We start from the raw sequence: 26,179 nt of genomic DNA on the forward strand, positions 1-26,179 counted from the left end.
TTGAGTTATTGATAATTCACTAATGATTGACAGAGAACCAACTAAGACTGAATTATTTGTTTATCTGTTGAATTAATTATTAATTAATATTTTATATAAAAAATGGAGAATTGTTATATTATTTTGATGTACTTGTAAATAGATAATTTATTCATGTCTTCACATACGATATGTAAAATTACACAAAACAATCAAATTACTTTCAAATAATTTTTGTTAAGTATGTTGAAACCAATAATTCCAGAAAAATATTTTAAAAAACAGGAGATTCACAACCAATGGTTCTAATGTGAAATATCTCCTGGACAGGCCTTTGGTTTGTTTTCCTCTGACCTAATTCTGATTTTGTGTTAGATATTCAAAAAAGCATCTTGAAAATGCATAAATTTATAAATGCTCTACACTACTTAATAAACCAATTTGTACTACCATAAAGGTAAAATGCGTTGCTTATGGATTTTCCACCTTTAGTTAACAAAACACATACATTGCATAATTATAATTATTATTATAACTTATAAGTACGATATAGATGGTGATGCCCAGGGTTTTTGTTAAATAGCACTCTTTAGGTTTGGATGCATTTAAACAACAGTAATTGTGGGCCATGCTTTTATGAAGTCTCCGGTATTTCATTTTTGGGCCTGCTGACCCACTGGGTCATTTAGGACGACCCACAAAGACTGGCTGTAGTTTCGTATAGCTCACATGCCATTACACATTTTGTCTTGATGCATGCAGAGCCTAGTGCATGGGGAGAATTTGCCACTAACTCACCAGGTACAATCTACCCTGCAGTAGTTTTTACTACCAATTTTATGATGAGCTAGCACTAAATCAAAACATGTTGGAAATTATATCCTTCATTCAAATTAAAGCTTAGTTTCCACTAGGACGCAGCACAAGTATGACCACCAAAAGTAATGTGACCACAGTGCGATTGGTCGTAACTTGTCCAGACTATTTTGTGATTGGTCAACTCAATTGTGTTGCAACTATGTCATTGCAGTTCGTAGAAGTATGAACAAAGCTTAATGGTAATTTAAGTTACGTTTTAGAACGATATTAACATTGCAAAATTTAAATTTTCTGCATACAAGTACCCCAAATGTGACTAGATGAGGAATTTAGATGTATGTGTATTCCTGAGTCCAAGAGATTGTATAAATATGTTTTCAGTTGTCGTGACTGTGTTCACTTGTGATAATATATGAAAGTAATATTGTATAATATGGTACAGTAGGAATTACTGATGAGTGTGCGTAATTAATTGACCTTCCCTCAGGGATGGAGATTCTGAAAGTATTTAACCAATTATTCAGAAACTTTTTTTATACTTAAGGGCAAAAATTGGCACTTGTTGACATGATCTGAAAGGTTCAGAGGAAATGTGCGGTCTGGTCATTGACGGTCAAACTATACAGAATCAAAATATTGAACAGTGGAGTCCACAACTTGAATTAATTGTTTGAAAATTGTTCAAGTTTTTGTTTTAGTTTTCTAAATAATAAAAAAAATTTGAATGGAATTATTAATAATCTAAACATTAATAATAAAAAAAATTAATGGATTCACTAATAATAATTAGCTACAGTAATTAAGTGTACTGTACAGGAAAATAAGGATAGTTTATGGGGCTAAACAGGTGTGTTAGGGTGACAGTGCAGTGACCTATGACCAGTATGCCGGAGGGGGGGGGGGGGGGGAGGGGGGAAACCGCCAACTACTCTTTTGAGTATATCAAGTTTGTTGTGATGCACACAGGACCTACAGCTTAATATCCCATTCAAGGGACTTTAATTTCATATGTATTCTGATTCATTGTTTTTGTGCATACTTTTGTGTGTACCCAATGTTTTAACTTCTCATCTGAAGGATGTAGAAGGAAGAGAGAGTATTAAAGTCTAGTCTAGCTTTAAGGACACTGGCAACATGACATTTCTCTTGTATCTTTCTTACCATTGTGTCATCCTAAACTCATGTCACAAGACACCTGCTGTACCATCCCACATACTGACAATTTAAAAGGGAGTACATGCTATGACAATTTTCCTCATAACCATCATCTGATGATTTATATTACCGGTGCTATTATAGCATGGTTTTATGACATTTATGTTGTTTTTTGGTTTTCAATTTCTTTATTTATTAGTGCTGTTGGTATTGAGAACCAAAGGTATAAAGAACAACATTGAACATTCAAAATTTAAACTTGGCACTGAGTATTAGGTGACCCTTTTATATATTAATCTCATTCTGTACTAAGTAAAGGCATTTTGATATGCGGGTGTCAAGTACCAGCTTAATATTTCTGACATGCATATATATTATGTAAAATTGACAACTACATATGAATAATACCTGTCATTTTTTATAGGTCTATTAGTTTGTTACTGGTAGTAGTAATGCAGAAACTCTAATTTGTTGACACCCACAAATATGGATGTTAGTTGTGGGACTGAGAGAAGGGGTAGGGGTAGAGTGCAGACCAAACTAATTGTACTATTCAAGTTTAAATTAAATTTAATATAGTAGGTGTTAGTACAGTATAGTAACGTGATGGATTCATAAGACTATATTTGTTTTTAGATCAATGAACATGCATGTTCATGAAACAATGTTTACTAATTTCTTGAGGTTTTACACACATTATCAAGGTTACTACATTCTCATTGATTGCTTTATATAACTCACACTGTAGTTATTCTAACACTTTTTATAATTGAATCCAACTTTTATATACTGTGTGATACTTCTGCATGATAAAGCTGAGTAAATCCTCAGGTTGACCCAAATAAAGATATATTAAATTTACAGTTGACTGGTAATTAGAAGCCTTTGGCTACAGTTGTCTCGTTGACTGCAGCTTAGCTTGGATATACTTAATTTGAATTTGATTTAAATTGCATCAAAGTGAATGATGATGTCTTATGAAAAAGTGATAAGATCATTTTGTGACACTATTGCAAATTGAGTCAAGTTTGGGCTAGTATGAGTATGTTTAAATCTTCTCTGTAGCGCCACTTGAACATGATATTGAGTCAAGTTTGGGATAGTGTGAATATGTTAAAATCTGCTCTGTAGTGCCACTTGAACATGATAAAGTCAAGTTTGGGCTAGTGTGAATATGTTCAAATCTGCTCTGTAGTGTTACTTGAACATGGTATTAAGTAAAGTTTGGGCTAGTGTGAATATGTTCAAATCTGCTCTGTAGCACCACTTGAATATAATATTGATTCAAGTTTTGGATAGTGTGAGTATATTCAAATCTGCTGTGTAGCGCCACTTGAACATGATAGAGTCAAGTTTGGGATAGTGTGAGTATATTCAAATCTGCTCTGTAGTGCCACTTGAACATGGTATTAAGTCAAGTTTGGGATAGTGTGAATATGTTGAAATCTGCTCTGTAGTGCCACTTGAACATGATAAAGTCAAGTTTGGGCTAGTGTGAATATGTTCAAATCTGCTGTGTAGCACCACTTGAACATAATATTGATTCAAGTTTTGGATAGTGTGAGTATATTCAAATCTGCTGTGTAGTGCCACTTGAACATGATAAAGTCAAGTTTGGGATAGTGTGAATATGTTGAAATCTGCTCTGTAGTGCCACTTGAACATGGTATTAAGTAAAGTTTGGGATAGTGTGAATATGTTGAAATCTTCTCTGTAGCGCCACTTGAACATGATATTGAGTCAAGTTTGAGATAGTGTGAATATGTTAAAATCTGCTCTGTAGCACCACTTGAACATGATATTGAGTCAAGTTTGGGATAGTGTGAGTATGTTGAAATCTGCTCTGTAGTGCCACTTGAACATGGTATTAAGTAAAGTTTGGGATATAGTGTGAATATGTTAAAATCTGCTCTGTAGCACAACTTGAACATGATATTTGAGTCAAGTTTGGCTAGTGTATGTTCAAATCTGCTCTGTAGTGCCACTTGAACATGATACAGTATTAAGTAAAGTTTGGGCTAATGTTCAAATCTGCTCTGTAGCGCCACTTGAACATGATATTGAGTCAAGTTTGGGATAGTGTGAGTATGTTGAAATCTGCTCTGTAGTGCCACTTGAACATGGTATTAAGTAAAGTTTGGGATAGTGTGAATATGTTGAAATCTGCTCTGTAGCACCACTTGAACATGATATTTGAGTCAAGTTTGGCTAGTGTATGTTCAAATCTGCTCTGTAGTGCCACTTGAACATGATATTGAGTCAAGTTTGGGATAGTGTGAATATGTTGAAATCTGCTCTGTAGCACCACTTGAACATGATATTTTAGTCAAGTTTGGCTAGTGATGTATGTTCAAATCTGCTCTGTAGTACCACTTGAACATGATATTAAGTAAAGTTTGGGCTAATGTTCAAATCTGCTCTGTAGCGCCACTTGAACATGATATTGAGTCAAGTTTGGGATAGTGTGAATATGTTCAAATCTGCTTTGTAACGCCATTTGAACATGATATTGAGTAAGTTTCTATTGTGAGCATGTTCAAATCAGCTCTGTAGCACCACTTGAACATGATATTTGAACTTCTATTTTACCTCATTCATTGTTAGAAGTGGAGTTAGATACAGGGATCATATTCAGTGGCGAAAGCAGAGGCCTGAGACCTGGTTTTAGAGACCCTAAGTGGGAACCTTGGGTGTTTTTCTGTTGTTTCCTTTGGGCCCTGCTTAGGGGCGCCCGTAAGCTCTGGGCCCCGGGTTTAGTTAGTGAATGCTCATAGCTGATCATATACTATGAGTTTCCATGAGTCTCTTGCCAGCATCAGCATCTGGCAGACATGCACAAGACCTAGTAAGGCCGTTAAACTTTGCAGGCATCAATAACAGCATTTTGACAGCAAATTTAAGAGAAAGGGAGAAAAGGGCGTATAATTATTCAGTATTTAGCTGTTGATAGATACAATTTGTTTTAATATCTAAAGTGTATATTTTGATTAAATGAATAAAAGACTAGTAGTTGCCAGAATTTCTAAGAAATGTAGTCCCATCACTCACCACATATATCGTGGGTCAATTTGTAAGGAGTTCAGGAAAGGAAAGAAAAATTAGACTGTAAGCACAAGTTATCATCCACAACAAAATGGGGTCAGATTTTGGTCAAAACTTTGGAAAAACCACAAAGTTGTGCTTTAGTGTTCATTTTTAATAAACAAATGTGCGTAGGAAGAAGAATTAGTAGAATTTATGTACATTTGAAAGCTAGCTGTACTCTTCTATAAATTGAATGCCATGGTTGCTGCTAATCTCTAGAATGAATATACCAGTTACAGCATCAGAATTAAAAGAATAATAGTAGTCATGGAGGTATATCATCTACCCCCATGGTTTCATATAAATTATAACTATATCTACTGTACCATTTTAAATGGTTTGTAACTGGTGTTTAAGTTTATCAAAGTCCAAAGAAATACCTAAAACTGTGTCATGGCCTCCAAGGATGATGTTATAGTGGAACACATTAAGAGTTTGTAGCAGATGCTTCCTATATCAGCGGACATCAACAACTTGATATCAATTTTTCTTGTCATATTTTGAAAATTCTTTTCTAAAATAAATTAATGGTTCCAGGCAACCGATTGATTCCGACATAAAAACTAAATATTATCCTATCGAATAGGAAATGAATTCTTTGCACTTGGTTAAACATGCTAAAAAAGTTCCCAAAGTAAAAGTACTTTAGAGTTCACGGTGAACCAAAAGTCCAATCAAGTTAAGCATAATCTTAAAAAAAGTGTTTTTGCTTGTCCAGTTTCAGATGAGTTTGGGTCATAGAGAATATCAACAACTAGGGTGTCAGCTCAATCTTTTTCTTTTGTAAAAGAAATGGTGACTAGAATAAGTTACAAAAAAAAAGTTTTTACACTAAAAATTAATGGTTTGGAAGTTGGTTGTGCGACAAAAGCCTTATTTTATAACTTGATCATATTGTAGTTTTACATGCATTTTTCATTTTGTATATAACTTATAGACCAGGTGATAAAAAAAATATGTCAATCTTCTTGAAAAAAACAAAGATGAAAGATTTTTGATGTGGGGTTAGCCTTCGCACACTGGCGGTTGACGAGAACCTATTTTCAATGGCCTCAAGAGCAGCCCTCACCCCACTCCTCCTTCTCAATGTTTGATTCTCTGTTAAAAGCCTGACCATAGAAGCTTGTTAATTAGCCATGAAAATCAATAACAAACATTAGTATTTTATTTTGAAATCAGATGACCTAACCCAATTTTGCGAACTGTTTCAATGTTATAAAAGAAATCAATGATATTTGATTACAACCAATATTTAAAGTAGTTTGGTATTACAAGTTGGTTACCGTGGTAACCAATTAGAAATCGGAGTAATCAAACACCATCATTAATTCTTTGTTTGTCTTGCTTGAGTATTGAGATTTCTCCGTTTTATTTTTGAGAGAAGCGAGATATACATATTGGCTACAAAGAATGTATCATAGTACAGTCGTACACTTTAGATTGTATGTGATATACTGTACAATACATTTATTAGATACATGCAGTATAATGAACATTTGATAAAATATATAATATATGCATGAGATATGAATGGGGTATTTTCAAGAAATATTGTCTTCCAAAAATAAAAAATAATGATGAATATTAATGTCAAAATAGGATTTTGCTACACAAAAAATATAACATAATGATTTTGCAAAATTAAAAATAAAAAACCCAAACTAAATGATATATAATACTTATGTAACAACTTTGATTTTTCTTTAAATGATACAAACAATATTGGTACCAGTAAAGAGTGAAATCAACTCCTCTCTGATATTAATACAAATGAAAACATGGAATTCCAGTGCTGTGACCTGGAAGAAAGAAAATATTCTCTTTTAATCAAAAATTCAAAGATAAAATTAAATTTGATGACGAAAATGATTTGCTATTATCATTGTACTATCATAAGCTAAATAGTGCAAGTTTAAACTCGGAATTGTTTGATCAATGTCTGTAAACACAGCTGCTGTAAATATATTATTTTATTTTTGTAACTTCATAATGATAATTGATTAATTACCATCATTAATCATTAATTAATTTAAATGTTAATGACTATTTTAATGAATAAATTTTAATCCGTTTGATGCATTTTTTAATTCATTTTTAATCATGTGAATAATGGGATATTTATTGAAGGAGGGGCATTAATTTAGAGAACAGGCTGTTATCATATGTCTGTCTTCCCTTAAGGCTGCTAAAGGTTATTTGCACATAATGACAGAGATAGCTGGTTATTATATTTGGCAGTGTTCCAAAACGTCCATCTGTTTTAATGCACCAAACCCGATCGACAAGATCGCCGCCGGATGCCATCATTTGAATCATATCAATGAGAAGTAAATTACTTTGAAAAAGTGGGTTTTTATATTGAAAAATGTTACATTCAAGCAAAAAGCACAATAGTAAATCTCTTCCAAATATTGGACACCCTTGGGTTGGGCCAGAATTACTGGATACCCTTGGGCTGGGCCAGAATTACTGGATACCCTTGGGCTGGGCCAGAATTACTGGACACCCTTGGGCTGAGCCAGAATTACTGGATACCCTTGGGCTGGGCCAGAATTACTGGATACCCTTGGGCTGGGCCAGAATTACTGGACACCCTTGGGCTGGGCCAGAATTACTGGATACCCTTGGGCTGGGCCAGAATTACTGGGCACCCTTGAGTTGGGCCAGAATTACTGGATACCCTTGGGCTGGGCCACAATGCCTGGTTTCAGAATGTAAGAAAACTCTGGTTTTGGAAGAGTTATCCGTATTCAAGGAGTCTGGTAATTATTTATTTATTTCACCATTTTGACTGAGGCGATGAAAATACAAAGACAAACAATTACATAGAAGCATAAAATATAAAAGTATGTATGATTTAAAACTCTCTAAAAGCTGTAAAAATAGAAGGGGAGCAAATATTGTAAAGTTAAAAGATTTAAAAATCATAAAGGTATGTCAGTATAATGGATAATTTAGGTCTTTTAAAATGTTAACAACAAAGTCTGTCCTAGAGTATGTACAGTACTTGTATAAATTCTACCAGTAGGCCAAATTCGGCAAGCCCATGGTAGATCTTAATCCTGGGGAGATTGCCCTGTTTGGAAATCATCACATTGAGAGACAGTATAGGTATAGTTATAGACTGGGTGGTGGAAGCTGTAAGAATAGTACAGGATTTCTGGATTTTAGAAATGTTGGTAGGCTTAGAGGCCCATAACGTTTAAAGGCAATTAGAAAAGCTGACTGTACAATGCAGATTGTAATGATATACTTTAATACTTGGCTATAGAATAATTTCAGTTTTTGCTTATCAATACAATTAGTATTTTGGAATGTATGTTTGGGCCAGGTTTAAATGGTTTGCGTGATAAAAAGAGTTTTAACCATATACTGTATGTGCCATTACTTACTGCGAAGTTAGGGCTTTATTGGCAAGATTCACAGCCATGTACGGTTTGTTTAATTACAAAATCAGCTATCATTATTACTGCTGTCCGTAATGCAAAATCACTGTCTGAAAACCAAGTATTTGACACCTATGTATTCCAACATCAATATCGGAGACTGACGTAATCAATTCCACCATTGATCTGAACCTTTACCAACACTTCGTCTTGCACGATTCTGTTATTATGTTATTATTATTTTGATGACCTTTAAAAGTTCATTTAGTTTAATGAACATTCTAATAATAGAATTTTGGACAGTGTGACCTTGGATTAATAGTTATTACTTCCGGTAATATCCTCAGTTTTATACACTTCTCTAAAGTGGCGTTGATATCGAAAATTTGTGGTTAATTTTAACTAGATAATGTATATGTTTGAAATGCTCAGTTTTGTTGACAATAGGTCTCGACAATTGATAAAAGTAAACACACCAAATGTTTTGGGCCAATCCGGTTTTTGCCAGTTTTCATTTAACGCAACTTGTAATTTATTTGGAAAATTAATTCTAACTACATAATATGTTTTACTGTAATTGCTGTTATGTTATGTTGAGAATAGGTCGGTAATGAAAGTAACGATTCAAATGCTTTGAGCAGATCCTGGATACGTCTTCTACTAGTGTACGCAAATGTTTTCAATTAGTGCGCCCTTGCAAATCCAGTTTTTTTTTGGTCAAACCACAGATCCAGGTCTTTATTGTATTCTTACTTCCTATTTAAATAGAAATGAAAATTGTAGTTGTAAAGTAAATTGTAGAGACATAGTATAGCTAAATCGTAAGTACAGATAATGCTGCTAGTATAGCAACTCCCGCTACTCATTCTCCAAGAAAATTGAAGATCACTTTTGTCTCTTTACTAAATCGATCTGCTCATCATTTTTTCTTTATTTTTCCAACTTTTAACTATATATATTATATTATTTTTTTATTTCTATATTTATTTATATATTTTTTAACTTGTCAAGGCAATCCTGCCAAATTGTTTTCATCTTCTTGGGATTCCGCTTTCGTCCATTACTTAAAAAAAATAATCTCAATCTGTCATTACTGTTTTTTAAAAAAAATTATTGTCTTTTGGACGAAAATAAATGTCTTTTGAATAGAATCTTGTTTAATGACCGTTCTTTACTTTGTAGTAGTATTTCTGGCATCATAGAAACCAATCTTTTCGTACTATATTTCATGTTTACAATCTAAATTGATAACTACTAAAAGGGTTACTATTGATATTATTTAGTATTAAATCTATAACTGTTTTTGAGGATTTTCAATGATAAACCTACACCCTTTCAATTTATTGTTTCCGTTTAGTATCGTACCAGTATTTTGTCAAATAATTGTCTAAACAAATCATTAGTAAAGAGGTTATATATTAATTTCTGATGATCCCAAATATGATGGTTGGAAATTTATGTTGTGTCTCTTTTTTTACTTTGAGTTTGTTTATAAAACACAATTGGTTGAATTACGACTACGCATTAAACTGACAACTGTGTATACACAAGTCATTGTCTGGATCTGACAAAATCCTAAACACTCCCTTTCTGCCATCGATCGAATAGGGCAGTATGAATTTATAAAAAAATATTTCTCTGAACATTGGACTAGTCTGTCGGACCATTTTATTTTATGTGTGACCATTTTATTGATGCTACTCCCATTATAATCTGCTAAACCCTCTGATAATAAAAGAAAAAGAGATAATATTTACATATTTCTTTAAATTAGGTTACTTAAGTTTGTTCCTTCTAAAGTTTTGTTTTGAACGACAACTAATTTGATTAAAATGCCAGTTTGTGAAACATTACAGTAGGCCAACCTGGTTATATAGTTTAATATTTACATACATAGAGGTTATAAAGTCATGACTTGTCAGTGTACACGTCTTTGGAGCTGCATCTTAATTTAGTTGCCAATACAAGACAAGTGACAGATTTGTTCTTTGTGTTATGATTACCATAGAAGTTCTCTTTCTTTAAATACACAAGTTTTCCAAGTCCAACTCATACTGTTGAAGCGGTAACATTTCACCAATAAAACAAAACAAAATATTAGTTATTAATTATGAAAAATTAGTTTACTAGTTTAACTATCTCTTGCCTTGATGGTGTGTTCTATTTGGTACAATAATTGATACAATAATGTTATTTTGAGCTTGGCATGTACTGTAAAGGAAGTTACTTTATGTAAAATATATATAACTTTTTCACAAAGTTAAACTTTCTAAAATAACTTAAAATGACAAAAGTATACATATAGTCAGACAATAATCTATTCTTAATCTTTTAAACTTGCAAAGAATTGGAATACTTTATAAATTATAGATGGACCAGTTTTTTAATTTAAAAAAATGTAACTTAGGCACATTGCCAAGGACTATCAATGAATAATGCTTACTCGATCATTAAATATGGTTGATTTGGAAAAGGCCACTGACACAATAATTAATAAAATCTACTTCCAATTTTATTCTATTTATGATGATGATGATTACTGCCTCTCCGCTGAAAAGTCTACCGACATTTCCGCTTGGGCTGCTCCGTAACTCTCTTTTACCAGTTTCTTCCAATCAGATCTTTCATTGGCTAGTTCTTTAAGTTGTTTGATGTCTTTCTTGGTTTTCAATTGTCCGGGAAACTTGATGTTTGTGTTCTGCTTATAAAGGGTGAGGTCGTTGCTGAGAGTTATTGGTAGGGTGGTTCTCGGTCTTCCTCGAAATTTTATATTGGTAGTGTTGCTGAAATAATAGCTTATTGCTGTGTTGGCTGGTGTACATGGGTCTTGTCTAAGTATGTGACCCAATAGTCTCCATCTTGCATTGACTATTTCTAACGAAATTGGTTTTGTTCCTGTCCTTCTGTATAAATTTTCGATATCCTGTCTGGGAACCTGATACCTATGATTCTATTTAATTGAATGAAATTCAGTGGAAACCCCCCCCCCCCCCCCCACTAATTCATAGCTTCTCTACATACCCACTTTGTAGATCGAATCAATTAAGACATTTATACTTGACATGTTACTTTTCTTCATATTGCACTATTTTCAGGTACAAGTAATGAATATATATATGTATTGATTGTTTTCTTTTCCCAGTTTGGGGACCCAAACAAATTAATACCAGTGTTCCCTGAATAGGGATTTGACTCATTATTAGTTTTATGGCAGTGTCCCCTTAATATCCTCTAAAACTGTACATTTTATGTTAATTTTTGTTATACAGAGTTTATTAATATTTACTAATAATTTTGTATGAGCGAGAAAACATGATATTAATTTCCATAAGGACCAAAAATCTGAATCAATACCTAAAATCGTGCATGATTAGTAATTTCCTGATCGAGGGCACTATTTTTTTTAAATTTTCAATAGTTTTTCATAACTTTATATAAAACCTGTTTTCATTTATGTGACAGAAGTTTACAAAAAATTTCGAAGAAACTGCAATCATTGCCAAAGTGTATTTATAGATTACAGCACCGGAGATTCTACTAATTATATTAAGTTTTTAAACCTAGGTTTATTCCTGTTAAAGTAGGTGAATGTCCTTCAGATGTGGATCTGTGATATCCATAGAAAATAGGAAAGTTTATGAAGGGATTATTTTTTTTCTATGCATCTGGGAATATTTATCAAACTATTGATGTGTAAAATACTGACCTTGATATGTGACCCTTGTTGTCTTTTAAGGTACATCTTTTAGGTTAAAATAAATTAAGACAAGTTATAGTTAATTAATAATGATGTTTAGCTGACTATTAACTTGTGATGTATAGGCCTACTGCTATTAATATTTTTGTCAAAAAAACTTTAAGGCATGCTAGAATTTATTTCGATCACAGTTAGAATTTTCTTTACAATAAACATTAACTTACTTTTCAAACAGTACGATTGGGAAAAACTAATAGATTCTTGAACCTTGATTACCAAAAACTGCAGACCTATACTTACTATATCAATACATAAATGGTCATCAAATATATACAGTAAACTTAAACACTTCATGTGCCATGAAATGAAAGAATGTATTGCCTCCCAAAAACATGGACCATGAAGGTTAATAAAATCAGATTTTAAATAGGCCATTTTGTAATTTTAATAAAGTTAATCACTTCCACAGACAAAAAAGGAAAAAATAATGTTTTCACCTATAAAAAGGTAAGAACCCATTGGCTGGCAGCCAATTTTACTATTTTTTGCTTTAAATTACAGTTTTTTTCAGGTAAATAATTTTGTTTTCAATCCAATTTTTGGTCAAAGTGACTAACTATTTTGGAACATCAAAATGGCATATTCAACAAAAGAAATTTGAAAAATAATTTTTTCAGGGAGACAATATATCTTTAAAACGGCAATAACCGTATTTTCTTTTTTTTTAAATGTGTCCTTACTAAAAACCATAAATTAACTGATCTTAATTTAAACAGTTTTAGACAACGCCAATTGATTCTTCTCTTGGTTGGCAAGACGGTTTTTGTAGAGCAATTTTAACGCAATATCAGTCTGATGTCGGAGGTCAATGAACGTTGCGAATATTTAACTAACCTCTGGTTAAGATTGATGTCAATACAGGCATAAATAATCATCAAACTGATAAAAACGGTGTTATCTTAGATTTTAATTTACCCAACAAAAAACACAATCATTAAAGCGGTTTCAAAGAACATGTGATTAAATAAACCTTTATTAGAAATTTGTTTACTAACCTCATTCAAATTTTTTTTTTAAGCTGAAAAGTCCTCAACTTTACCTTGTTTCTTTTTGGAGTTAGATGTACCGCATCCGTATCTGACGTCAGTTTTTATTTGCAAACCATTAAGTTTCATTCAGATCAAAAGTGTGTTTGTACTGGTCTTTCATGGAATGTTTTATGTTATATAACACCTAATAAATTTGATTTATTTGATTCGGACGATTATGGGTCACATGATGTGCAAAAAAAACCCCTTATAACTTTATCATGAGGATAACGTAATATATTATTTCCAGCCATCTAGGTTTTAATTTTTTCAGAACACAACACTCAGTAACTTTCCGATAAAAAAATACTGTACAATTTTGCCTTATATGGCCTGTAGAGATATCATAATGAACTACAACATCTCTATGTTTGTACCCTTATCTGTACTGAAAATTAGATTTTAATGGAAAAATTTCAAGTACAGTAATCATGATTTTTATTATTTAAAAAATTGTATAGGTATTTATGGTAATAACAGTGAGATTTTCAGTTAGTGTCTATCTGACTTTGAAAGAAAGTCATCAGTTAATTACATATATTTTGATAATTTATTTTCAAAGCAAGACTTGTATTTTCTGTACCATTCACAGAAAAAATTAAAATTGTGTTTTGATGCTGATCAAATGAAATAAGGCTGACATAATGATATTGTATTTAAGAGAAAAAAAACCTAACCTGTATTTTTATTATACAATACAGTAGGAGTACTTTTGACTATTTTTTGTATCAGCAAAAAGTTATTTATTAAAATAAGACATAGTATTGTCAGGTTGATAACATAGTAGGTAAATGAGAAAGATCTAGATATTTCAGAATTAGGCGAGTTTGAAAATATACACCATACCTAAAACAGTTTTTAAGTTGTTCAAATATAATTCTTAATGTTTGTTTAGGACGACCAAGTGTGACTAACTATAAGGTGTGTCAAAAACAAACTTTACAAGGGTATCACACCATGTTTACTTTAAAAACAAAGAGCAGTATGGATTATTATGTCGTCACATTTCTGGAAAAATCTTGATTTCCTAGGAAATTATATGAGATTGCTAGGAAAAAAGTCATTTTTACTTTGTTTGTCAAATTAAAACTAAGCAAATATTTTATATAGTTTTTTCATAGTTTTTTCTTAAATCTTCAAATGAGAGTGTCTAGTCCTTAAGATATAAAGAACTTTTTTGTTAAAAATAAAGCCTGTTTTTCACTTTTTGTAAACCACCAACTCATTCATATTATGATTTAATAAGTAATATTTGTAAATTCTAAATTTTCTTATTTCTTTTTTCTATATTATTTTCCTTTTTTCATATATTATCTTCCTTTTTTCATAATTTTCTTCTTTTCTCTATACTTAGATAAATTATGAATAATATAAAAAATCTTTGATTCAAACTTGCTTAGAAAAAAAATCTTTACTTTGTTTTAAGTCAATGATTTTGCTTTTAAGTTAGTTTTCAAATTAGACTAAGCAAATGTTTTATATTTTCAAATTACGAAGTCTATTCCTATAAAAATAACTTTATCAATTCTTAACTATTGTATCTTAACTTAAGCAAAACGATGTGAAATGCCAGTCTTCTTGTTGTCTCTATGTACAGTAGTTCTACAAACATACAGTAGCACTAATGAAGTCTGAATAGTTCAATAAAAAGATAATCAGCGTTGGTTTTGTTTATTTGTCAATGATCCGATGCATCCTTAACAAATATAGACATACTTAAGCAATATTGACATGCAGTCATTTTCCATGAAAAATTTGGTTCTTCAAATCAATAACCAGAATCAATGACCTCTTCCAAAAATGAATTAAAATATAGAACCGTTTCTAAACATTTAGGAAGTTATATGAAAATAATGTTCTACTTCTTTTTTTTTTTGGAATATAATAATAATAATGAATTTAAATTTACCAGACCATTCAACTCCCTCCAAAATTGTGCAAGTTTGCACAATCATATAAGTTTTGTTTGCTAGAATGTGGGAGTTATACGAATTGCGGGCACCCACTTTGTTGATGTTGTATACAATGTGTGTAATGTTGTAAAAACGCTGCCATACCTCTGTGTAGGTTGCAATATGTACGCTATACCTTTACTCCATGGCTATACTAGAAGATAGAGGTCGGGCTGCATTCACTTTTGGCTACCAAACTTGTTATTACTTAGCGTTACCCTGTGCTGCTTGCTAGTCCAAGCGTTAGCAAGCAGTAATGAAAGATATTTGATAATTACAATACACCGTACATCGATATATGACATGCATTGCCAAACATCATGACATACACAATGAGTAGTATCGCGTGGCAGAAAATTGGCATGTTAGGCCTATGTGAGTTTAATGCAGGTGACTTGGCATGATAAAAGTGTTGTTATGTTTAACTATAAAACCTAATTCATTATGGTTGATAGACATTGTTATGTTTATTTTTTGTTCAAGTTATTTTAGGGAATTCCCCATCTAAAGTTCAATAAACTTTCACACACTGTCAGTTTTCCTTCAACATTCTTTCTTACTTTATTAAAATTGAATATTAAAGAGGTTTTTATTTCATTGAAACCAATCATTATACATATACATTTATGTGGTCTTGGTCACTATTCCCCTGACATTTTCAGGTGTAAATCAGATGATTTATATTTTTCAGCCTAAAAATGTGGTTTAGAATATATTCATAACTCATTTGAAATTTAGGGTTGGGCCTGACTCAGTAGAATATAATTTACATATTTTTATTTGCTATAATGTTTTTACAGCAACATGGCCTTATCTTCAACTTTAGTGCAGAACAACATTTGGCAAAGGGTTTGCACATACAGTATATTCGATGGCCAAAACATTCGCAACAGGCTCCTTTATTATTCGCGTACATGGAATTCAACCAATTTTTAATTATATTGCATAATTATTATTTGGGCTTCATCCAAATTGTCCTCTGGGACATTTTTGACTTATAGTCATACACTAGGTCGACTTTGCTATGAACTGTAAAATATAAACAAAAATACTGCATCAGATAAACATAAATAAAGTACTTAAATGTACTATGATTCTTGAAAACAGACATTAATTTTTTAATATCAATAATTTTATGGGTTATTTCGGTTACATATATCATCCACTATTTTAGTGATATATTTTTTATATTGTGTTTAAATTTGTTTGTCTGATAATATAAATTAAATCAGAATGTTCACTTTTGTTGCTTGAAAGCTCTGCTAATTTTTCTACCTGTTTTACTTAAATCCCATTCCCTATGTTTTTTTAGATCTAATTTAAGGTCACAAACGGCTCACAAACTACATTTAATGTAAAAATAAATATTATATTTTATTTTTATTTATTTTATTTCAACAATATTTTATGAGGGTGGTCCATCCAGCATCAGCCGATCATTAGGGACCTTCAAACAAACAGTAAATACAAAATAAACTATAAAAACACAAAATTAACAAAGATATAAAAAATAAATATATATATATATATATAAAAATATACAGAAAGCCAACAATGAAAGAAGGAAAAAAAGAAAAAAAATCAGAGAGAGAGAAACAGGTGTTTTTTCAAAAGAGATTTAAAGGAGGAGAAATTGAGATATGGTCCAATTGAGATAACTTTTTTGTCTTTAAACGGTTAAAAATGTGAAAAATAAGTTGATTCTAGTAATTTTAGCGGCCCGCTATAATTTCCGAAATGCATTGCGCACGCGATAGTCTTGTTTTTCTTCTGTAATTCACAAATGGAAGACTCCTAACTTTTCAGCGAAAATACCAGGTTTTCCCCAATTTGTATCAACGGAGTCTGGCAAAAATAGAAAGACAATTAATACAGCAACTATACAACGTCAGGCTAGGTATATAGCTAGCGTACGATGTTCGTACGTTACCGATGTTTACTAGCTAGGCCTACAAAACTAGCTAGGCTAGGCCTAAAGGCCGTCCACGAGAGGTCATTCGCCGCGAGCTACATAGGTAGTGCATTGTTTCTCACTTTTTATCATAATTTACCATAAAACATACATTTAAGACAAGGAATGACCTGGTTTAATGTTTTTAAAGTAATATATATGTATTATTTTTACAAAACGTCACAAATTGTAGGGAAGGGGTCTTTAATCATTTTGATTTAATAGCTTTTTACTAATTGGTTATCCGCACTTGGCGGATAACCCCTTGTTATTGTCACAATCTTTTTTTTTTTTCTATGTTCTTCTTTCTTTCCCAGAATTTTGTTGCGCGTGTATCTCTAAATCTTCTGAACATAACATTGTATAACTTTATCAGATGATTGACCTCTATCTGAAGATGTCGTAATAAGGTTTTCGGTCACTTTTAAGTTGCGCAGCGTAAGTTACGCGCGATTTTATGAATTTCAATGATTGATCATATATAAAAAACCTTGGTGATAATTTAAGTCATATCAAGGGCAAAGTTTCTATGGATTAAAAATGGCATGTTTCACAAAAAGTTACACGCGTTTAAAATTTAAAAATGCGAAAAATCAATTTCTAATCAACTTTCTACGCGTTTCATGTCATTTTGAGCATTTCAAAAATTCCCACGCTCGCACCCAATGGACTGTCCTATTAGTGTTGGTGTTTTACTGTACTAATTTGGGGATCAATACATAGTTGACACTTGTATTAATCATACTGGACATGATGCAAGTATTGTAATGGCTCATGTCCAGATTGGCAGTGATGTCATTTGGAAATAGTACAAGAAAATTTGCCAAGGTTAAACCTAAAAACATATCAGCCTTAATCAGAAAATTATGAATGACAGATTTGCCATAAACATTTAAAGTAATCAATAATTTCGGAGACATTATTGTATGTGTTAAGGTGCCACAACATAATATATGTTGTTTGCATATTATGTTTTGCTTAATTAAATTTAAACATCCCTTGATATCCAGGACATTATTGTACTTTCAAAAGGTTTAACTTTCAAGGTTATATACTTGGAAACAAATTGAATATTTTGTGATTTTAAGTTATTATATCTCTTTCTTTACAGGTAACGATGGATATACCAAGACTACATATTAAAAAAACAAAAACAGACAAGGTTAATTATCAACAATTTTATGGACAATAGGCCTACAACTCATTAATACAGAATGGCGTAGTTCTTCAATGCGGTGGGAACCCACGTTTGTTGGCAGTTGTTATGATGTTAATTGTTAATGTTGGCAATTGTCAATCTGTTGCCTTCGATATCTATTGACTGCAAGGTTTAACACTATTGTATCGTAAGTGATTTATTACAGTGTGGATTGAAATGAAAGTTTATAAATGGTATATTTTGAGTTCCTGTATACTGTTCCCCATTTCATTTCTAATGAAATATTTTTGACTTTGGCACTAAGCCTTAACTTATCGTAATTATCTTATACTTATGTGTGTGAATGAAAAAAAGTAACATAGCCCCAGAGTTTTCTCCGGCTGTGATTGGACCAAACCCGAGTTCAGTGTGAAAATATTTTTAGGCAAATTCAATATATTTACATCAAACATTTTGTATACTTTCTTTGGTGTTATTATACACTACCATACCAGTGATGTACTTTTTACAGATGAGTAAAATACAACATCATTAATGTTGATGGTGATTAACATAAATGTGTCATTAGGATGACATGTTAATGTTCAACCCCTACGCTATTTTCCAAGTTCACACGCACTATATAACATCAGCATAGGCTACAGGTTAATTTTTTGAATATACTCATCTGTAATGTAAGAGATAGATTTACAGAAACAGATGTATGAAAGGGCAAATAGTACTGTGGGTGATGTGTGAACACATGCTTAAATCTGACAGGGCGGTTTGTGTGTAATAAACTAACAGTTTTATAGGAATTACACATCTGTTTATTGACGCTAGTTTTAGGTTTTATAATAATTCATGTTAGTGTATGTTTCAACTGGAAATCATAGTTGTATAGGAAGAACCAGAATGGTGTTTGAACTGAAGATTAAACGTAGAATTGTGTGTGCGGGCACATAGATGAGTGGAAATAGATGAAAAATAGGCGTTGAGTCAAACAAATTGCAACAGTTTGTTTTTTTGCTGAAACATGCTCAACTATATGTAGATATTATCATATCCAAAATCTACCCTGATCTGCCCATTATAAATTACCTAATTTGCATAAAATCAAAATGGCTGCCATTTGACAACTTTCATCCCAATTATCTCTTAAACCATAAAGAAATTGGTATAAGAATGTATTAAACACGAATATAAACATGACCCCGAAGATTCAGAATAATGTATTTGATTTGTCTTTTCCAGTAGGTCATCTAAAATATGCTAATATCTCTTAATCCAATAGGTATTTTGAATAAGAATGCACAAGTACAAATATAAACATGACCCTTAAGATTCAGAATAGCACATTTGATTTTTCATCTTACCCTGGGGTCACTGGGTCAAAGGTCACAATATAAAAACATTCAAATTATCCTTTAAATCAATTTGCATAGTAGTCTTACAACTACTAAAAACATAGCAAATACAGTACAGACATTGCAGCAGATTGATGTCTGCACACTGCGCCCACACCCCTCCCACCCTTAAACATTTTAAAAAGCTTGAATATTATAACTACTAAATTTACATAAGATCAGTAGGTCATTTACTTTATACCATACAGTATATCTTATTCTGATAATACATTACTTTTACATTTAGGCTTACCTACTTTAGTAGGCCTACGAAGCTTACATTTCTGAAACATTGGTCACAAACATTTCTAAATAATTCTTGGGTGGGACTCGATCGTCAATGGACTTATTTTAAAGATGTTTTTGCCATACTCTGGACCAATTTTCTTAAAGTATACTTTAGTAAGTATCACAATGAATTACCGTCTTACTGTATTCATTACATTCTGGAATAAAAGTATTGATAAATACTGTTACTTAATCCTAATATATACTGATACTTTAAATTCAATTCAAAGCAACATTTATTTTCTCCTTTCATATACAAAATTGATTTCAATGAACAATATATATTTAAACAAAATTTCGAAAGAAGAAGCTATTAGTCCAGACAGATAAGACTTTGAGAAGATGAAGCTTAGAAAAAAGATGAGATGAATGAGACAGGGGTGGGGCGCCAGATATAACCCTGATGGCCTTTTTTTTAAAGAGTTTGAAGTTTTTTAATATTGGAAGGATAAGAGTTGCACCAGACAATATTGCAATATACAGGATAAGTGAGCAGTAAAGAATACGAAGAATGTTAGGGGGTAAAAAAGAAGAAAGTCTAGTGATGATGCCTAGACTTTTGGAAATTTTATTCGTAACAAAATTGATGTGATTTTTCCATGAAAGTCGACTGTCTAGATGAACTCCTAAAAATGTAGCAGATTGGACTGACAGAATATCATGATTGTTAATAGAAATGTTATAGTTTGCAGTATCAATGTTTTTAATTTTCTGAGGGGTCCCAAACAGGATGAAGTTACATTTTTTGTGGTTAAGAGAAAGTTTGTTAGCTGAAAAGTATTGAGACATGAGGGTCAGATTGGTATTAATAGTAACAGTAACACTTTAAAATGTTTACACTAAAGGTATTTAAATAATATATGAATACAAATTGCACTTTTATTTCTATTAAATACATTCTTGTTCAAAATACCTGATGTTTTGAGAGATAATTAGCATATTTTATATGGCATACAGTAATTAGATGACATTTGACCCCATATACAAATCCATTGCATTTATTCTGAATATTTAGGGTCATATTTATTTTAAATACATTCTTGTTAATAATACCTGATGTTTTGAGAGTTATTTTCAAATTTTATATAGTGTAATTAGATAACCTTTTAAACCTTGAACCCTAATACAACTCAATTACATTATTCTAAACCTTTAGGGTCATGTTTATATTTGTACTATAGTTATACATTCTTATTCAAAATATTTAATGGATAGATTATAGAGATAATTAGCATATTTTAGAGGCCATACTGGAATGACCTTTGACCTTATCCCTAAAGACAAATCAAATACATTATTTTGAATCTTTAGGGTCACATTTATATTTGTACTTGTAAAATCATTGACCTAGTAATCTCTGGGTGGGAGGGGTGTGGGCGCAGTGTGCAGACATCAATCTGCTGCAATGTCTGTACTGTATATGCTATGTTTTTAGTAGTAGTAAGACTACTATGCAAATTGATTTAAAGGATAATTTGAATGCTTTTATATTGTGACCTTTGACCCAATGACCCCAGGGTAAGATGAAAAATCAAATGTGCTATTCTGAATCTTAAGGGTCATGTTTATATTTGTACTTGTACATTCTTATTCAAAATACCTAATGGATTAAGAGATAATTAGCATATTTTAGATGTCATACTGGAATGACCTTTGACCTTGACCCCCAAAGACAATTCAAATATATTATTCTGAATCTTTGGGGTCATGTTTATATTTGTGTTCAATACATTCTTATACCAAATTCTTTATGGTTTAAGAGATAATTGGGATCAAAGTTGTAAAATGGCAGCCATTTTGATTTTATGCAAATTAGGTAATTTATAGTGGGCAGATCAGGGTAGATTTTGGATATGATAATATCTACATATAGTTGAGCATGTTTCAGCAAAAAAACAAACTGTTGCAATTTGTTTGACTGAAAAGTCTATTTCCACTCATCTATTTCAATTGATCATACATTCTAATTATTATCGATCTATAATTTACCCTATGTTTCATAATTTTTGGGATTTTATTTCTTTTCTTGCATTATATTAATTATGTTCATTATCAGTTGTATATTTATTATGTTACTCTGTATTTTGCTCTATTATTTGTGGAAATAAATTTTATTATTATTATTTTTATTGTGCTGTATGATTTTTGTTCCAATTACACAGTAAAATCCCTATTCTTTTGTACACAAATATTGTAAATCAAGAAGCATTTTTAAACAATTAGGAAAAAGAAACAGTGTGGTAAAAAATATCAGATGACTAAATATATGTAATATAACTTCAGTTTTACGTTTCTGGTATTTTTATTCAACTTCAGATTTTTATTTTTGTGCTATAGCAAAAATGATCCACCGTATATCCAACCAATTTGTTTGCACTTTTTTTCACTTTCTAGGGAGTCACCGTTATGGTATTTCATTGGTTAAACTACCTAATTACTGAAAAAAGTCTGTCTTTACTGTTATATCAGAATTTTGCCAAATTTAGTATTTGGCAATTTTTAGGGAAATTCATGTTTTTTTTTGTCATTTCTGTGACACATATTTTATGTACATTTAACCAGATATATTTCAAATTCATGCCTGTACCTGAGCTTTAAAGGGTAGCTCCGGGTTTAAAATTTAAATCTTTGCAATAATATTGAAAATAACACCACATTATGACACCAGTGACAAGCATTGTGAAAATCATCCCATTTTTAAAGGTGCTACAGATTTTTTTTTCTAGTGTTAAAAGATAGAAAATTTACAAAAATGCCGAAAAAATCCTGCTAGAAAATATTTTGTGACACCAGTGAAGCAGTGAGTGTCATGAAATAGTGTGGCTTTCAAAAAGTGGTTAACAATCAATCAATAAATTTATAATGCTTTATATGAGGGATTAATTTACTATTGGCCACTTGTGCCTAAAGACAATATTTTATTTGGTTTTTTTTCTTTAATGCAAAAGATACAATCATTGAGACCAGAATCAAATTATTTTGGTGGTCCCTATATAGTAAGTACCATTACATTCTCTAGAATTAATCACAACTTATTTTTATAAGGAAAAACTACAAGCATATCATTCATAGATTGAAATACTCTGAAAACTCATGTCATACCTTAACAAATGATTGTATTATACAAGATAAATATATAGAATATGAACTTATTAGTCTTTCTATATTTTAGACCTACCTTCAACTTTTGACTGTAATAAATATCAACAAATGTTAATTATTAGCTCAACCTCCCACGCCAATAATGAATATTAGCCTTTCTGTACTGTACTATTAGGCAGCATATGAGTTTAATAACAAAATAGAATACAGTATATTTGTTTTTAAATAATTTCATTACAAAACACCTCGTTTTGACTTGAGAATCTACGTTATGTTATTATTTTAATATGTAAAAGTAATGAATAAGGTCTGTTATATGCATTTTATTATAATATTTTTATATAACACAATTACATAAGACAGATTGTTGTGACATGTTCCAAATAAGCCTTTATAGCATTATTTTATTATTTATTTGTGTATTCTTTCGTTTGTCTTTCCCTTCATTCGTTTGTAAATTACCCTACATTCATTTATAATCATTTTACTCCATGGTTTGTTACAAAATCTCATACAATACGTAGACTTCAGATTCGAGTAGGTGGAGGTTGTGTAGTGAAATGTAGGCCTATAGGCCTATGCTCATTTGTCCGAGATTACATAGAATGAGTTGAGATTACATAAAGAAGAGAATAAGAAGAAAATCGTTTATATATAGCCTAGGCCTATTAGTAGTACAAAATATAACATAGAAAAGAGAGAGATTATAGAAAGAAAAGAAAAATATAGTCTTGGTGGATGCTAAAATAAAAGCATGAGATTTATATACAAACCAGATATTGATACCGACCATCTACTTTTTAAAAGGAAGTCACTTTGATGACATTTGACGGCAATAATTATCGTCAATGTAACAGGCCTCCCATGAGAGCCTCATCCTCGGCTTTTTTCTTGTTCTCATTCGTGTTTCATTTGTTGCATGTACATGAATCATGATCGTGTGAAAGTAGTGAGCACCAATAGAATACGAGCAACATCGTGGTTTGGGGAAAGAGAAGGGTTGTTGAGGACAGCCGGGAGGGAGAGGTTCCCCTTTTAAATATCTACTCTTGAAGATTGTCATTTAATATTAAAATATATACCATTCCAGGGTTGTTTTTGTTGTTTTTCATGTCCTTCAATTTTGTTGTCAATACCTTTTCTGCAAAATGTATCTATAACAATGTTGAAATCATGTGCAGATTGTTATTTAGGATAACGTAAGTTAATAACAAGGCCTATTAAAAAACCCTGTAGGAACTGTGCATTCCGGATTCTGTACGAAATGTACGTGTGTGATTTTATCCGGCCATCGGACCGAATTCGTGCACCGTACGCTATAGTTCATGTTCTCATTGGGACGCAAGTACGTGACGCGACGCGCAAGTCATTTGACCAATCACGATACGACGGATCATCATCTAATCGCGTCGTGATTGGCCAAATTAATACGTTGCTCTGTCCTTGGGTTACGTCTTCCATATTCAATTGACTATGCGTCTTCCTAGTAGTTTGAAATAAAAAAGGATTAGTATGGTACACTTGGTCCAGGCCTATTTTATAACTTATAAAATCTATAAAATATTTTGTAGGGCCTACTTACTTTATCGTCTACCTTTAGAAAGGACTTATTAAGAATTATTTTTTTTATGATTTATGGTTTCCCTTTTTTGGGTAATCCATTCTGAATTTCCATCTGAAATTTCAATTTTCAACACGTTGGTTGGTTATAGAGGAAGATGAGAAAACCGAATCATTTCCGATATAAGCCTTCAACAGGAAGTTGCTAAAAAAATCGACCCAGAGATTTTGGTAAGTTTTATGACTATTAATAAACAAAGGGTCCAGTAAGGCCTACTGATCATTTTTACGAAGATAACAGTTCTATTTTACATACTTATTAAAAATAGTAAAGTAATGCTTTGTGTTGAGTTAGGCCTACTCCAAAAGACCATAACATAGACCGACAATTTATTTATTCCCAATTGATTTGAAATTAACACTAACTTCAAAATAATCAACCAGACAAGGAGTTCGGTGACACATTCATACACCCCTGCATCCACCCTCCTCCTTTTCAAGTCTTCACAGATACAATAACGTGTAAAAGACACTGAACAAAAAAAACATTAGTAACTAAATAAAACCATAATATCAGAATATACAATATATTGTATTTTATTATTAAACTATTCTTCACAGATAACTATAACTTACAATAACATGTAAAAAATGTTACAAGGCACTTTGAAAATATAAAACAATTAACTAAATAAAACCATAATATCAGAATATACAAAATATTTTAATTATTAGTTATTTTATTGTAGACCTAAATGATTGATATGTATTAGGAGATACCAGTGGTAACCAAAAAGACACATACTTTTGTGGCCCTGTTGAAAATATTGTTCCCTTGGAATTTGTCGGTGGTCCTCTATAGGGGCAGAGGTGGGCTGGTGGAACGAAAGTGGGTTATTTTAGGTCAGGGTGACCCACAAGCAATGGACTATTAACATCATAATTTTACAACTTTTTTCACTCGGAAATGTTACTCAAACAATTGATTTTCGATGTTACTGGAGAAATAGTATTTTTCCATGGGTGTTCCTTGGATCGACTTTATTATTATTAATGTAAATGTGGTATATTATTATTATTATTGTATGTCATCCATCAATCACAACCATCAAGCAAATCACCATTAATGAAATTTTTTTCTATAATAATTGACCTGAAACTTATTATCGATATATATATATCATTATGACAGACAGGATGGACAATTAAATAAATCAAAATGAGATAAATTCTCTTAATAATCTTTAAATCCCATGCTTAACACGCTTATCCAGGAATAATGATCCCCCTAATGAGCTCATATGAATGCAGACCAAAATATTGATCTCAAATCGCCTTTGCTTACATATAGATCTCAAATCGCGTTTGCTTTTTGCACATTGATTTTCCAGCCAGCGCCTACTCCATGACGTCACAATCATCTCAAATTAATAATTATAAATATCGGCGTTAAATCCTGAGGAGAGAGGTTGGACCACCTGTACCAAAAATCAACAATACCCGATAATATATATAATATTCAATTGAAGGTGTAAAGAAATTACTACTTATAAACATATGGTTACATTATGTCT

The 26,179-nt window shown here is 31.6% G+C and overlaps 1 protein-coding gene across 1 annotated transcript in view; it reads right to left on the reverse strand.

The window, feature by feature from the left end:
• Nucleotides 1-23,854, reverse strand: part of LOC144845495 (NADH dehydrogenase [ubiquinone] 1 alpha subcomplex subunit 7-like) — a 40,186-nt gene extending 16,332 nt beyond the window's left edge. The window contains exon 1 of the mRNA XM_078702884.1: nt 23,836-23,854. Coding sequence (XP_078559010.1) covers nt 23,836-23,838 — 3 coding nt within the window. The 5' untranslated portion in view covers nt 23,839-23,854. The remainder of the gene's footprint in view (nt 1-23,835) is intronic.
• Between the last annotated feature and the right edge of the window lie 2,325 nt (nt 23,855-26,179).

This window comes from Antedon bifida, chromosome 6 (assembly GCF_963402885.1).
Source record: "Antedon bifida chromosome 6, ecAntBifi1.1, whole genome shotgun sequence".
Classification (NCBI taxonomy): domain Eukaryota; kingdom Metazoa; phylum Echinodermata; class Crinoidea; order Comatulida; family Antedonidae; genus Antedon; species Antedon bifida.